We start from the raw sequence: 16,831 nt of genomic DNA on the forward strand, positions 1-16,831 counted from the left end.
TGGAAAGGAGAGAGGGGGCAGAAGTTACTGCATATGGTGGTAAAATTGCTCTGTTGGCCATGAGTGAAGGTTTGTATTTATTAACAGTATGCCTGGTACTGAATTAATACCTTTCTAGGTAATAACTCAATGCAAGTTACATTCTGGTATGGTATTTTGCTGTCTCCTGGAGGGCTTATAAAGTAATATAACAGCTTCCACCTCACACATCTAAATGTTTAACAATTAAAAGAAGCTAGACTATTATACAATAATAATAATAATTTTATTTTTTATATACCGCCTAACCAGGAATGGTTCTAGGCGGTTCACAACAAATAAAAACCGATCATACAGCAAAGAATACAATTTAAAATGGAAAATACATCAGATAATAATAACATAAGAAATGCATAAAATTTTAAAAAGATGACAGGATACAATTAGGATACAAATTTATCAAATAATTGGGTCTTCAATAATTTTCTAAAATCAAGATATGAGGAAGCTCCTAGCATAGTTTTTCCAAACCAACCATTCAATTTAGCAGCCTGAAGAGAGAGATATCTAATAATTACATAAAATTAAATTAAAAAGGGGACATGCATTGTACAATTACTAACACATATCTTCAAAAAAGTTAAGGGCTCCTTTTACAATTACTTTTAATATAAAGAAGGAGGGTGTTTAAAAAATGTCACATACGCTATTGTAGGTATGCCACCAGAATTATACAGTATCTATACAGTATGAAGATTGCAGTGCAAAGGAGGAAAAGCAAACTTCAAAAACAATGACAAGGGCAGAGGAGAGAATGTGATGAGCAGTCTGTGATATTGTTAAAATATGGTGCTCAGGGTCACCCACCTAGCAGTTTTAAGTGCTAGTGAAATCCTAAATGCTGCATCCTTGTTAGAACAAGGTAAAAAACAAAAACCAGGAACTCCAAATCCTAGTTTTACCCAGACCTCATCCTGTTAGCTTCTAGCCTTCCTAATTGTTATTCCCTCCTCCTAATCTTTTTTTTTCTCTTCATTTTTAGCCACAGCCTCTCTCTCCTCCCCTTTAGAAACAATGCACAGCTAAAAACTATGTGGTGCTACTGGCACCAGCAATGCTGGATCTGCTTGACTAGCGCAAGGCGAGGGGTGCGCTATGCACAGCCTGCCCCTGGTATTCTGCACTCATTCCCGGCTTCTGCTACCGCCGCAGTATGTCAGAGGAGCCAGTAGACTTCAGCAGGGGAGACCCGAAACTCAACGAGCTGCCCGACCACTCTAAGGTGGCTAGAAAGGCCATCGAGCTTCTAAGACAGCGAGCCCAAGGGGAGAGTGAGCACTGGCCACTTGGCTTGGCTGACGACTTCTTACTGCCCTTCCTCAGAGCCAGGGATTTCAACATCGATCTAGCTTACAAGGTAACAAAAAAAAAAAAAAAAAAAATGCTGAAGAAAGGAACAGGAGGGGCTAAGGGGAAGGAAATCAGTTATAACTTCCGACACAAAAGTTCAGGATTGTGTTTAGGGTTTGGGTGAAGCAGTCGAGGGGCAAACACGTGTCTAAGATACTACGTGTCTAATACATGTACAGAGGTGAAAAGCATAATTAGGGATGATCTTAGTTTGCTCAGAGGGGGAGGGAACAGACAGCCTTCTCCTGTGACACTCTTCACATAGCTCTCAAAATTGGGTCTGGTAAAATTACCGGGTTCCCTCAAAATTCGGAAATCTGGCAGCGTTAGAAATAGCAATGAGATCCGGTTAATTTTTTTTTAATGTATAAGGAGAACTACCGTTAAAATGAAGTAAAAATATAGTTAATATTGCAAATGGGTCCTATTGGAGGTATTAAGAAAATTTGAATAATTATTACGCAGCAGTAAATCTGGGGTGTTATTTTGGAATGTAGGGGGTGTCGGGGAAGGAAGGGCAAAAGGAGATAGCCACCTTTGGGGGGGGGGAGAGGAGGTGGAAGAAAGTTTAAATAAAGGTTAATATGTTTTCTGACCTGCTCATGCCTCAGTTTTTCAGTCACGACTTGATCCCAACACCATTTTAGCTCTCCTCGGCTTTCTATTCAGATCATTGTAGCCTTTGCATAACTGATAGTAGTAGCTGCATGGGGCTCTGTAGAAGTGTGTGTGTGGGGGGGGGGGGAGGAGTGAGGGTGGTATGCCAAGATGTACCCTGATCTACCTACAAGTGGTCAGTGAAAAAGTAAAAAGACAAAACTGGAGTTTTCAAAGCAATTTCTTCAGAATTCAAAAATAGCACAATAAAAAAGGAGAGGGGTAAATTATTTCAGTTTTTACTAAATGTCTAAATATATTTCTTGTTGCTTTGTTGAAAACTTTGGCCATTTAAAATCATTACTTAAGGACTTTTGCATAACACACTTGTGTATGGGTGAGAGAGACTTTATAATGATACCTGCAATTTGATATTTTTATTGTCACATCTTACAAAGTAGCAGCTTCCACCTTCTGCAAATGGATTCTTTTTCCAAGGACTAGAATCTGTTTTGAACTGTATGTCAGCCAAAATAAAGTTCAGCTTCTGTTCCTATATCAATATTTAACTTCCCAAGAAGACCTGAAACATCTATCCATGTGCATCACAGAAATTAGAATGCCAGCCAGGCATCTAGAACAGCCATTCTGGTATCTCAGCAAGCTATGGAAGCTTTATAAAAATACATAAACAGATCTAGAGTAGCTCATCAGAAATACCAGATAGCAGAAAAAGGCAGTTTGAAAACCTCCAGTATTGTTTGACCTCTCAAGTCAGCCAGGGCAGTGACTGAAGGTTACCTGACAGTGTTTGACTAATCAATGGAGCAAATATTTCTGGGCTGTGGCAGAGCACACATGCAACTCAAGAGTTATCAGAATAGCCTGCCATTTCCCCTAAACCAGTCCTAGGTGGAACTTTCACCCAGTGTGCGGTCACATTGATGTTTACCATTTTGCAGTAGCTAGTTAAAGGGAGATCAGGAGGAGGCACAATACAAACACTGCATCAAATAAGTGTTCATGGCCATAGCATTTTTATTTCTAGCAGTAGCTGGCAAAGTGTTTTGGGTTTTATTTTTTTTTTTTTTGTAAGGGGTGTGGGAAGTACTAGTTATTCCCAAACTTTTTCCCTATGTTGAAAATACTTTTTCATACACCGAAGAACCTCACTGTCTCCCCCCCTCCCCTCCCTCCACACACATAAGGAATCCCCTTTCCTGGAACCACACATAGGCCTCCCTCCGAGGCCTATGTTGTTGGTAGTGTAGAGGGGACAGGATCAATCCCCAGTCACGCCTACCCTTGCTGGCTGGGCTGACAAAACAGCTGCCAGGACCTTCCATTGCAAAACTACCACTAGAGGTCCCAGCAGCCATTTTGTAATTGGAGCTGGCCTGAGCAGGAGTGAACCGCAGTGCTCCTACCCATGTCGGCTCCAATTTCAAAATGGCTGCCTAGACCTCCACAGCAGTCTTGTGAGGAGGCTGCCATGGGAGCTCCCAGAAGCCATTTTGTCAGCAGAGCCAGCATAGGCAGGAGTGATGTGGAACCCCTAAAGAGAGTTCACAGAATCCTAGATTTTTGGAGAACTCACTTTGGGAATCACTGGCTTAATCCAAGGATTCTCAACCCAGTGCTCAGCCAGTCATGTTTTCAGGATACCTACAATGAATATGAATAAGATTAAGTTGCATGGATTAACTACATTGTATGCAAATCTATCTCATGTATATTCATTGTCAGTATTCTGAAAACAACTGGCTAGGTTAGTCCTGAGGACTGTACTGAGAACCACATGGAAGTGAAGTTGAAAGCAGGGTAATTGTCATGGAGCTCTTATGCTACAGGGGACCCCCAAGCCTGTCTGAAGCTGAAAGAAGCCCCTTGTCAAATTTCTGTCCTGGATCCCAACATATTAACACCGGCTCTGTGTGGTACGACACAGTGCAGGATGTGCTGCTTCTCCATCTCTCCCAGCTCCTATGTTAAACTGGAACAAGAAACTAAACAGGAAACCAAATCTTAAGTTTTCTGATTAGAAGAGAGCAGCACCAACATTGCACCCATTAACTGGCCAACAAAGATACTCTTTCTGTTTGTTTGTTTATCCTTGGAGAATGCTATAAATATTTTGTCCTAATTTCAACATGCATGAACCCCAAGGGGCATTGACTCATCTTTCCTTCACTGGGGAAATCAAAATGACCAATATCAGTGCTTTGTTGATGTAATATTCTACATTAGTATACGCTTCTCCCTCCGTATTTGCGGTTTCAGCATTCGCGGTTTAGATTATTCACGGGTTTTAGCTTGCTGGCTCCAAGTGTTTACAGAAAAAATTGCTGATTTCAGCACTTTCTTCACAGTGTTGTGCCTCTCCTTCAGGAACAGACCTAGTCTTCCACCATGTTATTTGCGGTTTCATTATATTCACAATGGTTTTAAATAGAAAACTGAATAACATATGAAAACGTTATTTGTGATTTTTCTGTATTTGGGGTTCTGTTAATCCCCTATCACAGAAAATACGGAGGGAGAAGTGTACTGAGCTGGTGTTGTGAAAAGTGATGTACATCCAAATTAGTTACCAAATGTTGTTTCCAGCTCAGGGTTCTACACTTCTAGAGATCTCAGTCAGCATTAGTAGGAATGAAACAGGGCATTATTGGACTGCCTGGGTGAAAATATCTTATCCAGACAAGTTCAAAAATTTGTTAGTCTGCTGCTTTGACAATATAGATAACAAGGCATGCATTAGGAGACAATCTTTTTGAAGATAATTAGATTCTTTAACAGGTGTTGCACTATTCATTATGGCTCATAAAGTGAATCTGCCGGACAGCATGTCTTGGCTATAGGATAAAGGCTTTGTGTTTCTTCAGTGATAGCATATTTCTTAGGGTCCCAAATCATTCTGTATGGGCAAAGCCCTTGGCAAAATGATCTAGACTTTATCCTGGATTCAAGGTGTGCTACTTTTGATTTTTTTTTTTTTCTTTGTATTTCCAAATTTCTAGAAGCGTACTTGTATAGCGGAGGAACAGATCAGAGCTGTTAGTAGTCAGTCAGTATAGAATTCAAGCATGCATGGAACAGACACAAAGAGAGGCATTTTCAATAGGATGTTTAAGTCAGACTATGGATGTTTCCCGCAAGACGTTCAAAGTCAGTGGCAGAGAAACAGGCATTATCCCAGGACAAGCAGGCAGGTATTCTCACAAGTGGGTAACGTCATCCGATGGAGCCTCGATGCGGACGCCTGACAAGCATACTTGCTTGAAGAAACTCGAAGTTTCGAGTCGCCTGCACCGCACATGCGCAAATGCCTTCCCGCCCAGTGCAGGGCACATCTCCTCAGTTCTTACTTTTCCGCGGAGCCGAGAAGTCCGTCTTTGACTCTCTGCGTGAACTAATTCCACTTGTGCCTTCTCTACGACCGCGGTTTTGTGTTCTTTTTGTCACGAATCGCTGTTTTTTCTTTATTCTTTTCTTTAAAAAAAAAAATATATATATATATTTTCTTCCATTCGTTCGACCGGGCAGGCATCGCAGCCGCAGCCCCACAGCTTTGATCTTGTGGCGGCGCTTTTTCGGCCTATGTCCCGGCCTGCAACCGGTTTTAAAAAGTGTTCCAAGTGCTTGTGCGCGATTTCCCTCACGGACCCTCATCGACGCTGTCTTCGGTGTCTTGGGCCTCAACATCTCCCGAAATCGTGCCTGCCTTGCTCAACACTTAAGACTCGTGCTTTTAAGCGTCGTCGTATCCTGTGGGAGCAGCTCTTCAGAGTCTTTGATGGAACTCTCGTCTTCGAAGGGTGCCTCGCCCTCGACTTCATCCATAAGAACATAAGAACATAAGAAATGCCTACACCGGATCAGACCTGGGGTCCATCCAGTCCGGTGATCCGCACACACGGCGGCTCAGCCAGGCATACCCTGGCAAATACATTAGTCATTCGTATCCCTCAATGTGTCCTGCAAGAAGATGTGCGTCCAATTTTCCCTTAAATCCTAGAATGGTGGTTTCCTCCACCATCTCTTTCGGGAGAGAGTTCCAGGCGTTCACCACTCGCTGTGTGAAGCAGAACTTTCTGACATTTGTCCTGGCCGTGTCCCCTCTCAGCTTCAAGCCATGACCTCTGGTCCGGGTCTGGGTCGCATTTGCCAATGTGAATAACACTGATACTTGCTCACCAACCTTTCCCCCTGCTGGTGAGTGAGCTTGCTCCATTTTGTCGATTCCTTTTAGCAATTTAAAAGCCTCTATCAGATCCCCTCTCAGTTTTCTCTTTTCAAGGGTGAATAATCCCAGTTTTCTGAGGCGATCTTTGTAGCTCAAGTTCTCCATACCTTTTACTAGCTTCGTCGCTCGCCTCTGCACCCTCTCCAGCAGTGTTATATCCTTCTTCAGGTATGGAGACCAGTGTTGGACACAGTATTCCAAGTGTGGGCTGACCATTGCTCTATAGAGCGGCATTATGACCTCCCTTGATCTACTCGTGATTCCCTTCTTTATCATGCCTAACATCCTGTTTGCTTTCTTTGCCGCCGCTGCGCATTGAGCCAACGGCTTCAGGGTCCTATCTATCAGTACCCCCAGGTACCCACAGCTTCCACTCCGAGCCTCATCAAACCTGCCTCGTTTGTACCGGCTCTGTCTTCGACGCCTGTTGCGATGCCTTCCTCTGTCTCTTCAGGTCAGATAGGGCAGCAGCCCATTCCCAAGGTGGTGCTTAAAGTGCCTAAGACTTCTAAGTCAAAGCACTCTCACACTGCCTCGAGGGAACATGAGGCCCGTGCAGGTGGTCCCGTTGGAGACGCGGATCCATCCTTGCCGGCTTCGTTCCAGACCTTTTTGGAGAAGCAGTTCATTCAGCTCTTTACTACCATGGGGCTGAAGCTTCTCTCACAAATCAAGCTTGGGCATTCAGCGGTCTCCCGCGAGGTCGAGCCGCCTCCTATGTCTCAGTCTCATGCACACTCTTTGCAGGGAGCAGAGTCTCTGCGAGTGTCTGGTCTGGCATCTTGGCACGGACAACAAGGAGCAGATTCTTTGCCAGTGCCTCAACGGGAACCCTCACACTCGAAGCAAGGAGCAGAGTCTTTGCGAGTGCATCGAGGTTCCTCTTCTCAGCCTCCACTGCTTCGTTCCACAGCCTCCAGCCCTATCCATTCTCTGGGGGCTTCGACTGAGGCACGTTCTCCTCAATCCTCGAGGCCTGCTTCAAGGCACAGCTCGCATCACAGATCGAGGCATTCATCCAGGCATGCATTGCCTCACCGCAAGCAGCCTTTTCTTCAGTTTTCTCCACCGCCTCAATCGAGCCTTCTGCTTCCGGACCTCGAGGACCCGGTGGTTTCCATTTCTTCGTCCAGGTCTCCATCTTCACTGGACCAAGCTGCCTCGACCTCCTCGAGTCCTTCTCGAGGCAAGGCTTTGGCGGATCAACTTTCCTTTTCATCTTTCCTTCGTCAGATGGAAGTTGACTTGGATATTCAGTTAGATACTGGCTCGAAGTTCTCCAAGGAATATCTCGAGACCATGCATCTCCCTCAACCTCCGGCTGAATCTCTCAAGCTTCCTCTCCATAAGCTTTTGGATCAAACCTTTGTCCGCTGTCTGAAATCTCCTTATACCATTCCAGCTGTTCCAGGCAAATTGGACTCTAGGTATACTCAATTATCTCATCAATCCCTTCTGGTTGAATCTTCTTTGAAAAGATCTCATCTTTCCCAGGTGTATGCTACTGTCCCTCCGGGAAGGGAAGGTAAAACGATGGACAGATTTGGTCGTCGCATCTACCAGAATTTGATGATGACCTCCAGAGTCCTCAACTATAATTTTCATTTCATCACCTATTTTGAGTTCTTTCCATTCTTCCAAAGTTTATGCCTTATCAGGATTCTCGTATTCACTTTGAGTTCCAAGAAGTTATTGCTTCCTTATCACAACTCCGTCTGCATCTTCTCCAGTCATCCTATGATGCTTTTGAGTTAACTGCTCGAGCTACTGCTTGCTCTGTGGCCATGCGACATCTTGCTTGGCTTCGTACTATCGACATGGATCCTAACCTGCAGGACCGGCTGGCTAATGTTCCTTGTGCAGGCAATGACCTCTTTGATGAGTCCATCGAGGCAGCCACCAAGAAACTGTCTGACCATGAGAAGTCTTTTGCATCTATTCTCAAAACGAAGCCGAAGCCGGTTCCTTCTCGACCTACACGCCCTCCTCAAATCTATCAGTGGCGTTTTCCACAAAGCAGGCTCCTTCTACTCGTAAGCCTGTCAAGAGGCAGGATCCCCAGAAGCAGCAAAAGCCTCAGCCGCCTGCTGTATCTAAGGCTCCTCAGCCTTTTTGACTGCCTAGAACAGAGCATAACCTCCATCGTTCTGCCCTTTCCCGTTTTCCCCCTATCGGAGGTCGTCTCCATCATTTTTACCACCGATGGACAACTGTTACGACTGACCTCTGGGTCCTTTCCATCATAAGGGAGGGATACTCTCTTCATTTCCATCAAGTTCCTCCGGAACATCCTCCAAGAGAGTATCCTTCCAATTCCTCCCAGACCGCCCTTCTTCTTCAGGAAGCTCAAGTTCTGCTTCAGCTTCGAGTTATTGAGCCAGTTCCACTCAATCTGGATCTCAGGGTGCTCAACAAATTTCTAGTCAGAGAAAAGTTTTGCATGTTGACCCTGGTATCTCTTTATCCCCTCCTCGAGCAGAACGACTGGTTATGCTCTTTAGATCTCAAGGAGGCCTACACACACATTCCCATTCATCCGGCCTCCTGTCAGTACCTCAGATTTCGGGTGGGAAATCTGCATTATCAATACAGAGTACTCCCTTTCGGCCTGGCCTCGTCTCCCAGAGTATTCACCAAGTGCCTGGTAGTGGTGACCGCAGCTCTCAGGAACCATGGTGTTCAAGTATTTCCATACCTCGATGACTGGCTCAAAGATTCCACGTCTCAAGGGGTCGTAGTAGCGACCCAGCAGACTATCTGGTTCCTGCAAAGTCTGGGATTTGAAATCAACTTTCCAAAATCACATCTACAGCCTTCTCAGACTCTTCAATTCATTGGAGCTGTTCTGGACACAGTCCAACTCAGAGCATTCCTTCCTCAACAACATCTGGAAGCTCTTCTCCATCTTTGTCATTCAGTGTCCTCTCGCCCATCCATCTCGGCGAGGCACATGATGGTTCTTCTGGGTCACATGGCTTCCACAGTACACGTGACTCCTTTTGCCAGACTTCACCTCAGAATACCTCAGTGGACCCTGCCATCTCAATGGACGCAGGTTTCCGACCCTCTGACTCGACACATCCAGGTCACTCCTGCTCTGACACAGTCTCTTCGCTGGTGGATGCTCTCTTCCAATCTATCCAGAGGCTTACTTTTTCACACGCCCCCACATCAGAAAGTTCTCACGACAGATTCTTCAACTTATGCTTGGGGGCTCATCTAGATGGTCTCCGTACTCAAGGCTATTGGACCAGTACGGATCGTCAGTGTCATATCAATCTGCTGGAACTCAGGGCGATTTTCAACACTCTCAATGCTTTTCAGCATCTTCTTCACGACCGTGTAGTCCTCATTCGAATGGACAATCAGGTTGCCATGTATTATGTCAACAAACAGGGAGGCACAGGATCTGCCTCCCTCTGTCAGGAAGTTCTGAAAGTTTGGGATTGGGCAATTCGCCTCAATACCTTCCTCAAAGCTGTCTACATTCAGGGGGCGGACTTGAGTCGTCTTCTATAGCCTCACGAATGGACTCTCCATTCCACGCCCCTTCATCACATTTTCTCTCTGTTGGGGACTCCTCAGATCGACCTCTTTGCAGCGCCCCACAACTACAAACTGCCTCAGTTCTGCTCCAGGATTTACACTCCTCATCGCCTCGAGGCAGATGCTTTTCTTCTGGACTGGACGAATCTCTTTATGCGTTTCCTCCATTCCCTCTCATTCATAAGACGCTGGTCAAGCTGAAGACCGACCATGCCACCATGATTCTGATTGCTCCTTGGTGGCCCAGACAACCCTGGTACTCCCTTCAACTTCAACTCAGCAGCAGGGAGCCATACCTTCTACCAGTTTTTCCCTCTCTGCTTACACAGCATCAGGGATCTCTGCTTCATCCCAACCTGCAGTCTCTCCACCTGACAGCTTGGTTCCTCTCAACATAGCTCCTCTCCAGTTTTCCCAATCTGTGAGGGATGTTTTGGAAGCTTCACGGAAGCCTACTACTAGACAATGCTATCACCAAAAATGGACTAGATTTTCTATTTGGTGTTTTTCTCATCATAAGGAGCCTCAACATTCCTCCTTATCTTCAGTTTTGGACTATCTTTTGCACCTTTCTCATTCTGGCCTCTTAGTGCAATTGCTGCTTTCCATCAGCCTATTGAAGGGAAACCCCTCGCGGCTCATCCTGTGGTTTCCCAATTCATGAAAGGACTTTCAATGTCAATCCTCCTCTCAAACCGCCTCCTGTAGTTTGGAACCTCAATATTGTTCTTACTCATCTGATGAAACCTCCATTTGAACCAATTGACAAGGCTCATCTGAAGTATCTCACTTGGAAAGTGGTGTTTCTCATTGGCCTCACTTCTGCTCGACGAGTCAGTGAGCTCCAAGCGTTGGTTGCAGATCCACCTTTTACAGTGTTCCATCATGACAAGGTGGTTCTTCGCATCCAAAATTCCTTCCTAAAGTGGTCTCGGAATTTCATCTTAACCAATCCATTGTTCTTCCAGTGTTTTTTCCAAAGCCTCATTCTCATCTTGGAGAAGTTTCTCTTCATACTCTGGATTGTAAATGTGCTTTGGCTTTCTACTTGGAACGCACCAAACCACACAGAACTGCTCCTCCTCAACTTTTTGTCTCCTTTGATCCGAACAAGTTGGGACATCCTATTTCTAAGCGTACCATCTCCAATTGAATGGCGGCTTGTATCTCTTTCTGCTATGCCCAGGCTGGATTACCCCTTCACAGTAAAGTCACAGCCCATAAGGTCAGAGCAATGGCAGCTTCTGTAGCTTTCCTCAGATCTATACCTATTGAGGAAATTTGTAGAGCTGCTACTTGGTCCTCGGTTTATACCTTCACTTCTCACTATTGTCTGGATACTTTCTCCAGACGGGATGGACAGTTTGGCCAAACAGTATTGCAAAATTTATTCTCCTAAGTTGCCAACTCTCCCACCATCCCACTTTAGTTAGCTTGGAGGTCACCCACTTGTGAGAATGCCTGCCTGCTTGTCCTGGGATAAAGCACAGTTACTTACCGTAACAGTTGTTATCCAGGGACAGCAGGCAGCTATTCTCACTTCCCACCCACCTCCCCGGGTTGGCTTCTCTGCTGGCTATCTGAACTGAGGAGACGCGCTCTGCGCTGGGCGGGAAGGCACTCGCGCATGCGCGGTGCAGGCGACTCAAAACTTCGAGTTTCTTCAAGCAAGTATGCTTGTGAGGCATCCGCATCGAGGCTCCGTCGGATGACGTCACTCACTTGTGAGAATAGCTGCCTGCTGTCCCTGGATAACAACTGTTACGATAAGTAACTGTGCTTTTTCAAAGCCAGCAACACTGCATGACTTTTTTTTTTTTTAATCTCCTGCTTAGATGTCTTGGCCGCCAGGATGTCCACCCTTAGGATGGCCAACTTTGTTTGCTATTTTTGACCATAAAACCATCCAAGTTCATCCAAATCCAGACCATTTGGATGTGGGAGGGGCCAGCATTGTAATGAACTGGCCACATGTAGAAGTCAATAGAGCAGTGGGGCGCCTTAGAGGGCACTGCTGTGAACTTCACATAAAGGGTGTCAAAAGTATATCTCACCATAATAACCCCTCTTCTAATGTATGCTGAGCCCTCTAAAAACTCCCCTGAACCTGCTGTACCTACCTGTCTACCACCCCAATAGCCCTTATGGCTGCAGGTAGCACCTATATGGCGGTATAGTAGGATTTGAGTGGGTTTTGGTGGGCTTACAAATTCAACCATAAATGTAGTGGTTAGAGTGGCTTATGGGCCTCTAGCTCACAAGCCCACTCATTAGGCTACATAAAACACCTGTGTGATGCTCTACAAGGATTTCCCAGGATTTCCCATACTTGGTGCTGCTGTTTTAGAGTCAGGTATGCACTATTTCATTCAGATTTATGGGGTGGGTGGGAGGGTATCAATGACCACTGAGGTAGTGTTGGAAGGTCATAGTGTAATCCATCCAGTGGTCATATGGTCAGTTTGGGCACTTAAATGTTTTTAAAACAGGTCTAGCTCAGAACATAAAAGTTCCGTCCAGGACGTCTTGGGAAAGGTTTGATTATTACTTCAAGATGTCCAAGACTAAGCCCACCCAGAACACACCTCTAAAACACACACACACACACAAACAGAACTTTAAGAACACATTGAAAAGACTTTTGTTCTGTATGATGAAATATGGGGTATAAGAGTGCTTAAGGGAGCAGTAGTGGTGACTGTTGAGTATAGAGTGCAGGTCATGTTGTATTCCTTGATCTGCTTTGTGTTATTGGTTTTAATGATACTCGTCATGGTAGTGACTTTTATATCATAGGCATTTTTATACTCTGATGTATTCCAATGCTTGCTGTTGAAGCAATTTGTATGTCACTTGTATTTTTATACATTGCATGTATGTGTGTATTTTGGTTAAAGTAAGGGTTGTGTTGATGTGATTTGCATGTAAAATTGTTACTCGCCCTGGATAAGGACAGGAGATAAATAAACAAACAAAAACACAGCAGTTAGGATGCCTCGCAAGAAGTCCAGAAAGATGATTTTGAAAATCGGCACTTGGACGTTTTGGTGAGAAAAACATCCAAGTGCCAATTTATGTTGTTTTTTGACATTTTTAGTGATTTGAAAATGCCCTTAAAAGGGTCCTAAGTGGGAAGGGGTTGCAGATTAAAACTAAACTGAGTAAGACCTATGACAGTAGCATCAGTGATAGACTCGGCTATTAAAATCTGTGTGAGGTTGTATTCTTGAAGATTAATTTTCTTTTTTTTTATAAATCTTTATTAATTTTAAAATATTAACAGTGCAATACACAAGTTTAAGAACATATAACAAGTCAAGAAAAGCACATTCAACTTACAGAAATTCAAAATCAATCTTTTTATTCCAGCCACCCACCCATTTATTAATCAATATGGAGCTCATAATCGAAAGAGAAATACGTCCAAAAACTGGCCTAAGTCGGCACTTGGACGAACATTTTTCAAAAACGTCCAAGTGCCGATACTAAAAACAGGTTTTGGACGTATTTCTAAACGACCTAGGCCTTCATAGTGCAGCTGAACAACCAAAGCTAAACGGGGCGTTTTGGGAGGAGTGTCGAGGGCGGGAGTTGGGCGGGACATGGGCCGACTTAGACTTGGTCGTACAGAATGTATAACCCAAGTTATACAGCCCATGATCAACGGAACTTGGACGTTGTGACTTAGACCATGTAAAACGTGGTCTAAGTCACAAAAACCCACCTAAACTCACCAGATAAGCATTGCAAACACATAAAACAGACCCCCACACACTACCCCAGTGATCACTGACCCCCCCACCCCCCATTAAAATATTAATCACATCTTTAAAATTCAGCCTCCAGACCATCATCACCTGGCCACCTGGCATAGGAAAGCCTAGTCATCTAGCACAGAGGCAGCTTAAGTCATCTTGGGGGTGGATTAGGGACCAATAGAGAGGAGGACCCATGCCCATAAGCCCCTGTAATCACTGCATTGATACTTAAACATGTGCACTCCCCTATACACCCCCAAAACCCTTTTGTACTGACATATAAGTGGCTCCTGCAGCCATAAGCACTATTGAGGTGGTAGGTAAGTGGGTCTAGGGGATTCTTAAGGTGGTTTGGGGGGCTCACCATGATCTATAAGGGAGCTGTAGTGAGGAGAAGACATGGCATCCTTTTTGTGAAGTTCACAGCAGTGCCCTTTAAGGTACCCCACTATTTAGATGGCATGTCTGAGTGTTCAGTCCATCACTTTGCAGACTCCTCCCACATCCAACAGAGCTTGTTCTAGACGTTTTGGACTTGGACGAAAATGTGGTATAAAGATGGATGATTTAGCAGCTTGGACAATCAGATCGGCAGGACGTATAATTAGATGATTTTCGAAACAAAAAAAAAGTTGGACGTATTTTTCGAAAATGTGTCTTAAGTTATTTTTTACTTTGGACGACTTGCGAGATGGACGTAAACGGACTTAGACGTCCCTTTCGATTATGCCCCTCCATGTATATACTCTTTCAATAATCTACACTTATTTTAAATAATACAATAACACAATTGAAGATTAATTTTCTAAAATGGATTTGGTCTAGTTATGCCTATAACTCTGGAATGATTTCTGCTTTTGCAAAAGGCACCATGGGATTTTTAACACTTACCAGTTTCAGAGGAGCTTAATTCGATATGTCATCCAGGAGATAGCAGCACAATTCCTGTTTAACCCATCTTATGTTAGTGCTGATGGTACATTTTACCTTCCTTATCTCAACCCCACCCCCAACTTATACCACACTTGCCTACATATCACTTCTTGTTATCCTCTTCTCTACATCTATGTTTTCTTTCCAGCACTACTTCTCTCTATCTCTCACATTTCACTATCATTCTATAAAGTTCCATCTTCCCCCACCTCTTCCTCTAGTACCCCTAGTTTGTCTCTCTCAAGATCTTCCTTGCTGTCCCCATCCCTCTCAATCTCTTATCTCCATTACTCCCAGCATAATCTTCATCTCTAGCTCTCAATTGTATCTGCCTCTGAGCTTTGTATTATCATACCACTATTTTATCTCCTCCTTTCAGGGAACTACAGTCTTACCTCTTTCAATCTCTGTCCACCTCCTAGCACCTTGTCTCATTCAAGACTCTCACCGTCCTCTTGACACTTTTCTTGACACCGTTCTCTTGACACTTTTCATTTCATTTCATATCATTGAAATGAAAAGTGTCAAGAAAAGTGTAGAATAACTTGTAAGTTCTAAGGCTCCACATCATTCTCTTCTTGATTGGGCTGAGAATTTTTCAGTGGTCCCTCGTACTCAAATAATCCACTTATGCACTATTAATGGAATTGCTCCTAAAATGAAAATCAGAATAAAACAAATCGCACAAGCATGGGAATCTACACCAAACAAAAAATTTGGCCTGCACATCCCTACTTGGAATTTCATCTATCCATAAGTGTAACTACTGGCAGTTAAGCTGTATGAGGGCTGTTCAAAAAGTATCAGACCTTTATTCATAAAAAAATACTTGTATTCAGATAAATTAAACTAAACCTTAGGCTTATATACCACATCTTCTCTATAACAGTAGAGCTCGGCACGATTTACAAGAAATTAGAAAGGAGAACAGATACAATATGGATTTGGAATAGTATGAAGAGGAGCAGAATTTACAACTTTGAAAATAGCCAAGTTTTCAGATGTTTTCGAAATGGTTGGAAAGAGCCCAGATCGCGCAGTTGAATGGGAAAATTATTCCACAGCTCAGTAATTTTGAAAAGTAGAGGCTTCCCTAGTTTGCCAATGTAGGTAACGCCTTTCAACGTAGGAAAGGACAATTTACATTTTTGAGTAGATCTGGTAATGTCAGATCTTATAGAATTCCAGGACAGGAGAATTAAAGGAGGAAGGATGCCATGCAAGATCTTAAATGTTAAGCAGGCACATTTAAAATAAATCCTGGAAATTATTGGAAGCCAATGAAGTTTTTGCAGGAGCGGAGAGACATGATCAAATTTACTTTTTGCAAAGATCAGCCTAGCAGCAGTATTCTGGATCAGTTGAAGTCTTTGAAAGCTTTTCTTGGTCAAGCTTAAAGACCGAATTACAATAATCCAGCCTCGAAAGGATGATTGATTGAACAAGGAAAGTAAAGTGTTGTTGATGGAAACAGGATTTCACTTTCCTCAACATATGGAGACTAAAAAACATTTTTTTACCAGAGAATTAAGATGGTCATTGAATGAAATTGTTGAATCTATAATGACACCCAGAACTTTACTTGAGAATTCAATCTGCAGTGAGGATCCTGAAGGCAACAGAATGAACGAAGGTAGCTGCTCTTAATTTTGAGCCAAGCCAAAGTAACTTTGTTTTGTACTCGGTCAGTTTCATTTGTACAGTAAGACTAAAGTTTTGTTATACATTCTATTATATTCCCAACGAGGTTAGTGAGATTCGAGTCTATCTCAAGGAGAATAAAGATATTGTCTGCATAAGTAAACAGTGTTTAGCAGGGGGATAAACGGAAAAGCTTCAAAGTAGTCATGTAGATGTTGAAAAGAATAGGTGATAAAGGTGATCCCTGCGGACTCCACATAAAAGCTTCCAAGAGGATGACATGGTATCATTCATATTAACAGTATATGAGTGAGATCGTAAGAATTTTGAAAACCAGTCTTAGACTGTGGAATCAAAACCTATCTGAGAAAGTTGGTAAATCAAAATATCATGGTGAACGACGTCGAAGGCCACCAATAGATCAAATTGTAGCAAAATTGCAAACCTATTGCACGCTTGCAATTGCTGAACCTTAGAGATTAATGAGATCAGTAGAGATTCAGTACTGAGATTAGGTCTGAATTCATGTTGGCAAGATAAAAGAATGGAAAATCTCTCTAAATATGATGAAAGCGGAGCAGATATAATGGACTCTAACATTTTGGTCAGTAGAGTTATATTCTCTATAGGTCAATAGCTAGATGGTGAGGATAGGTCTAAGTCAGCATTTTTCAATAGTGGGGACAGAACAATGTGACCCATCTCTGCAGAAAAAAGACCT

At 43.5% G+C, this 16,831-nt stretch overlaps 1 protein-coding gene across 3 annotated transcripts in view; it reads left to right on the top strand.

Moving 5' to 3' along the window:
• The first annotated feature begins 1,014 nt into the window (after nucleotides 1-1,014).
• Nucleotides 1,015-16,831, top strand: part of TTPA (alpha tocopherol transfer protein) — a 59,176-nt gene continuing 43,359 nt past the window's right edge. For 2 of the 3 annotated variants that reach the window (XM_033933435.1, XM_033933433.1), the window contains exon 1: nucleotides 1,022-1,396. In XM_033933435.1, the coding sequence (XP_033789326.1) occupies nucleotides 1,193-1,396 (204 nt within the window). In that variant the 5' untranslated portion in view covers nucleotides 1,022-1,192. Of the gene's footprint in view, nucleotides 1,397-16,831 lie in introns of all 3 variants that reach the window. The other variant, XM_033933432.1, reaches the window with a different exon arrangement.

This window comes from Geotrypetes seraphini, chromosome 2, assembly GCF_902459505.1.
Source record: "Geotrypetes seraphini chromosome 2, aGeoSer1.1, whole genome shotgun sequence".
NCBI lineage: Eukaryota > Metazoa > Chordata > Amphibia > Gymnophiona > Dermophiidae > Geotrypetes > Geotrypetes seraphini.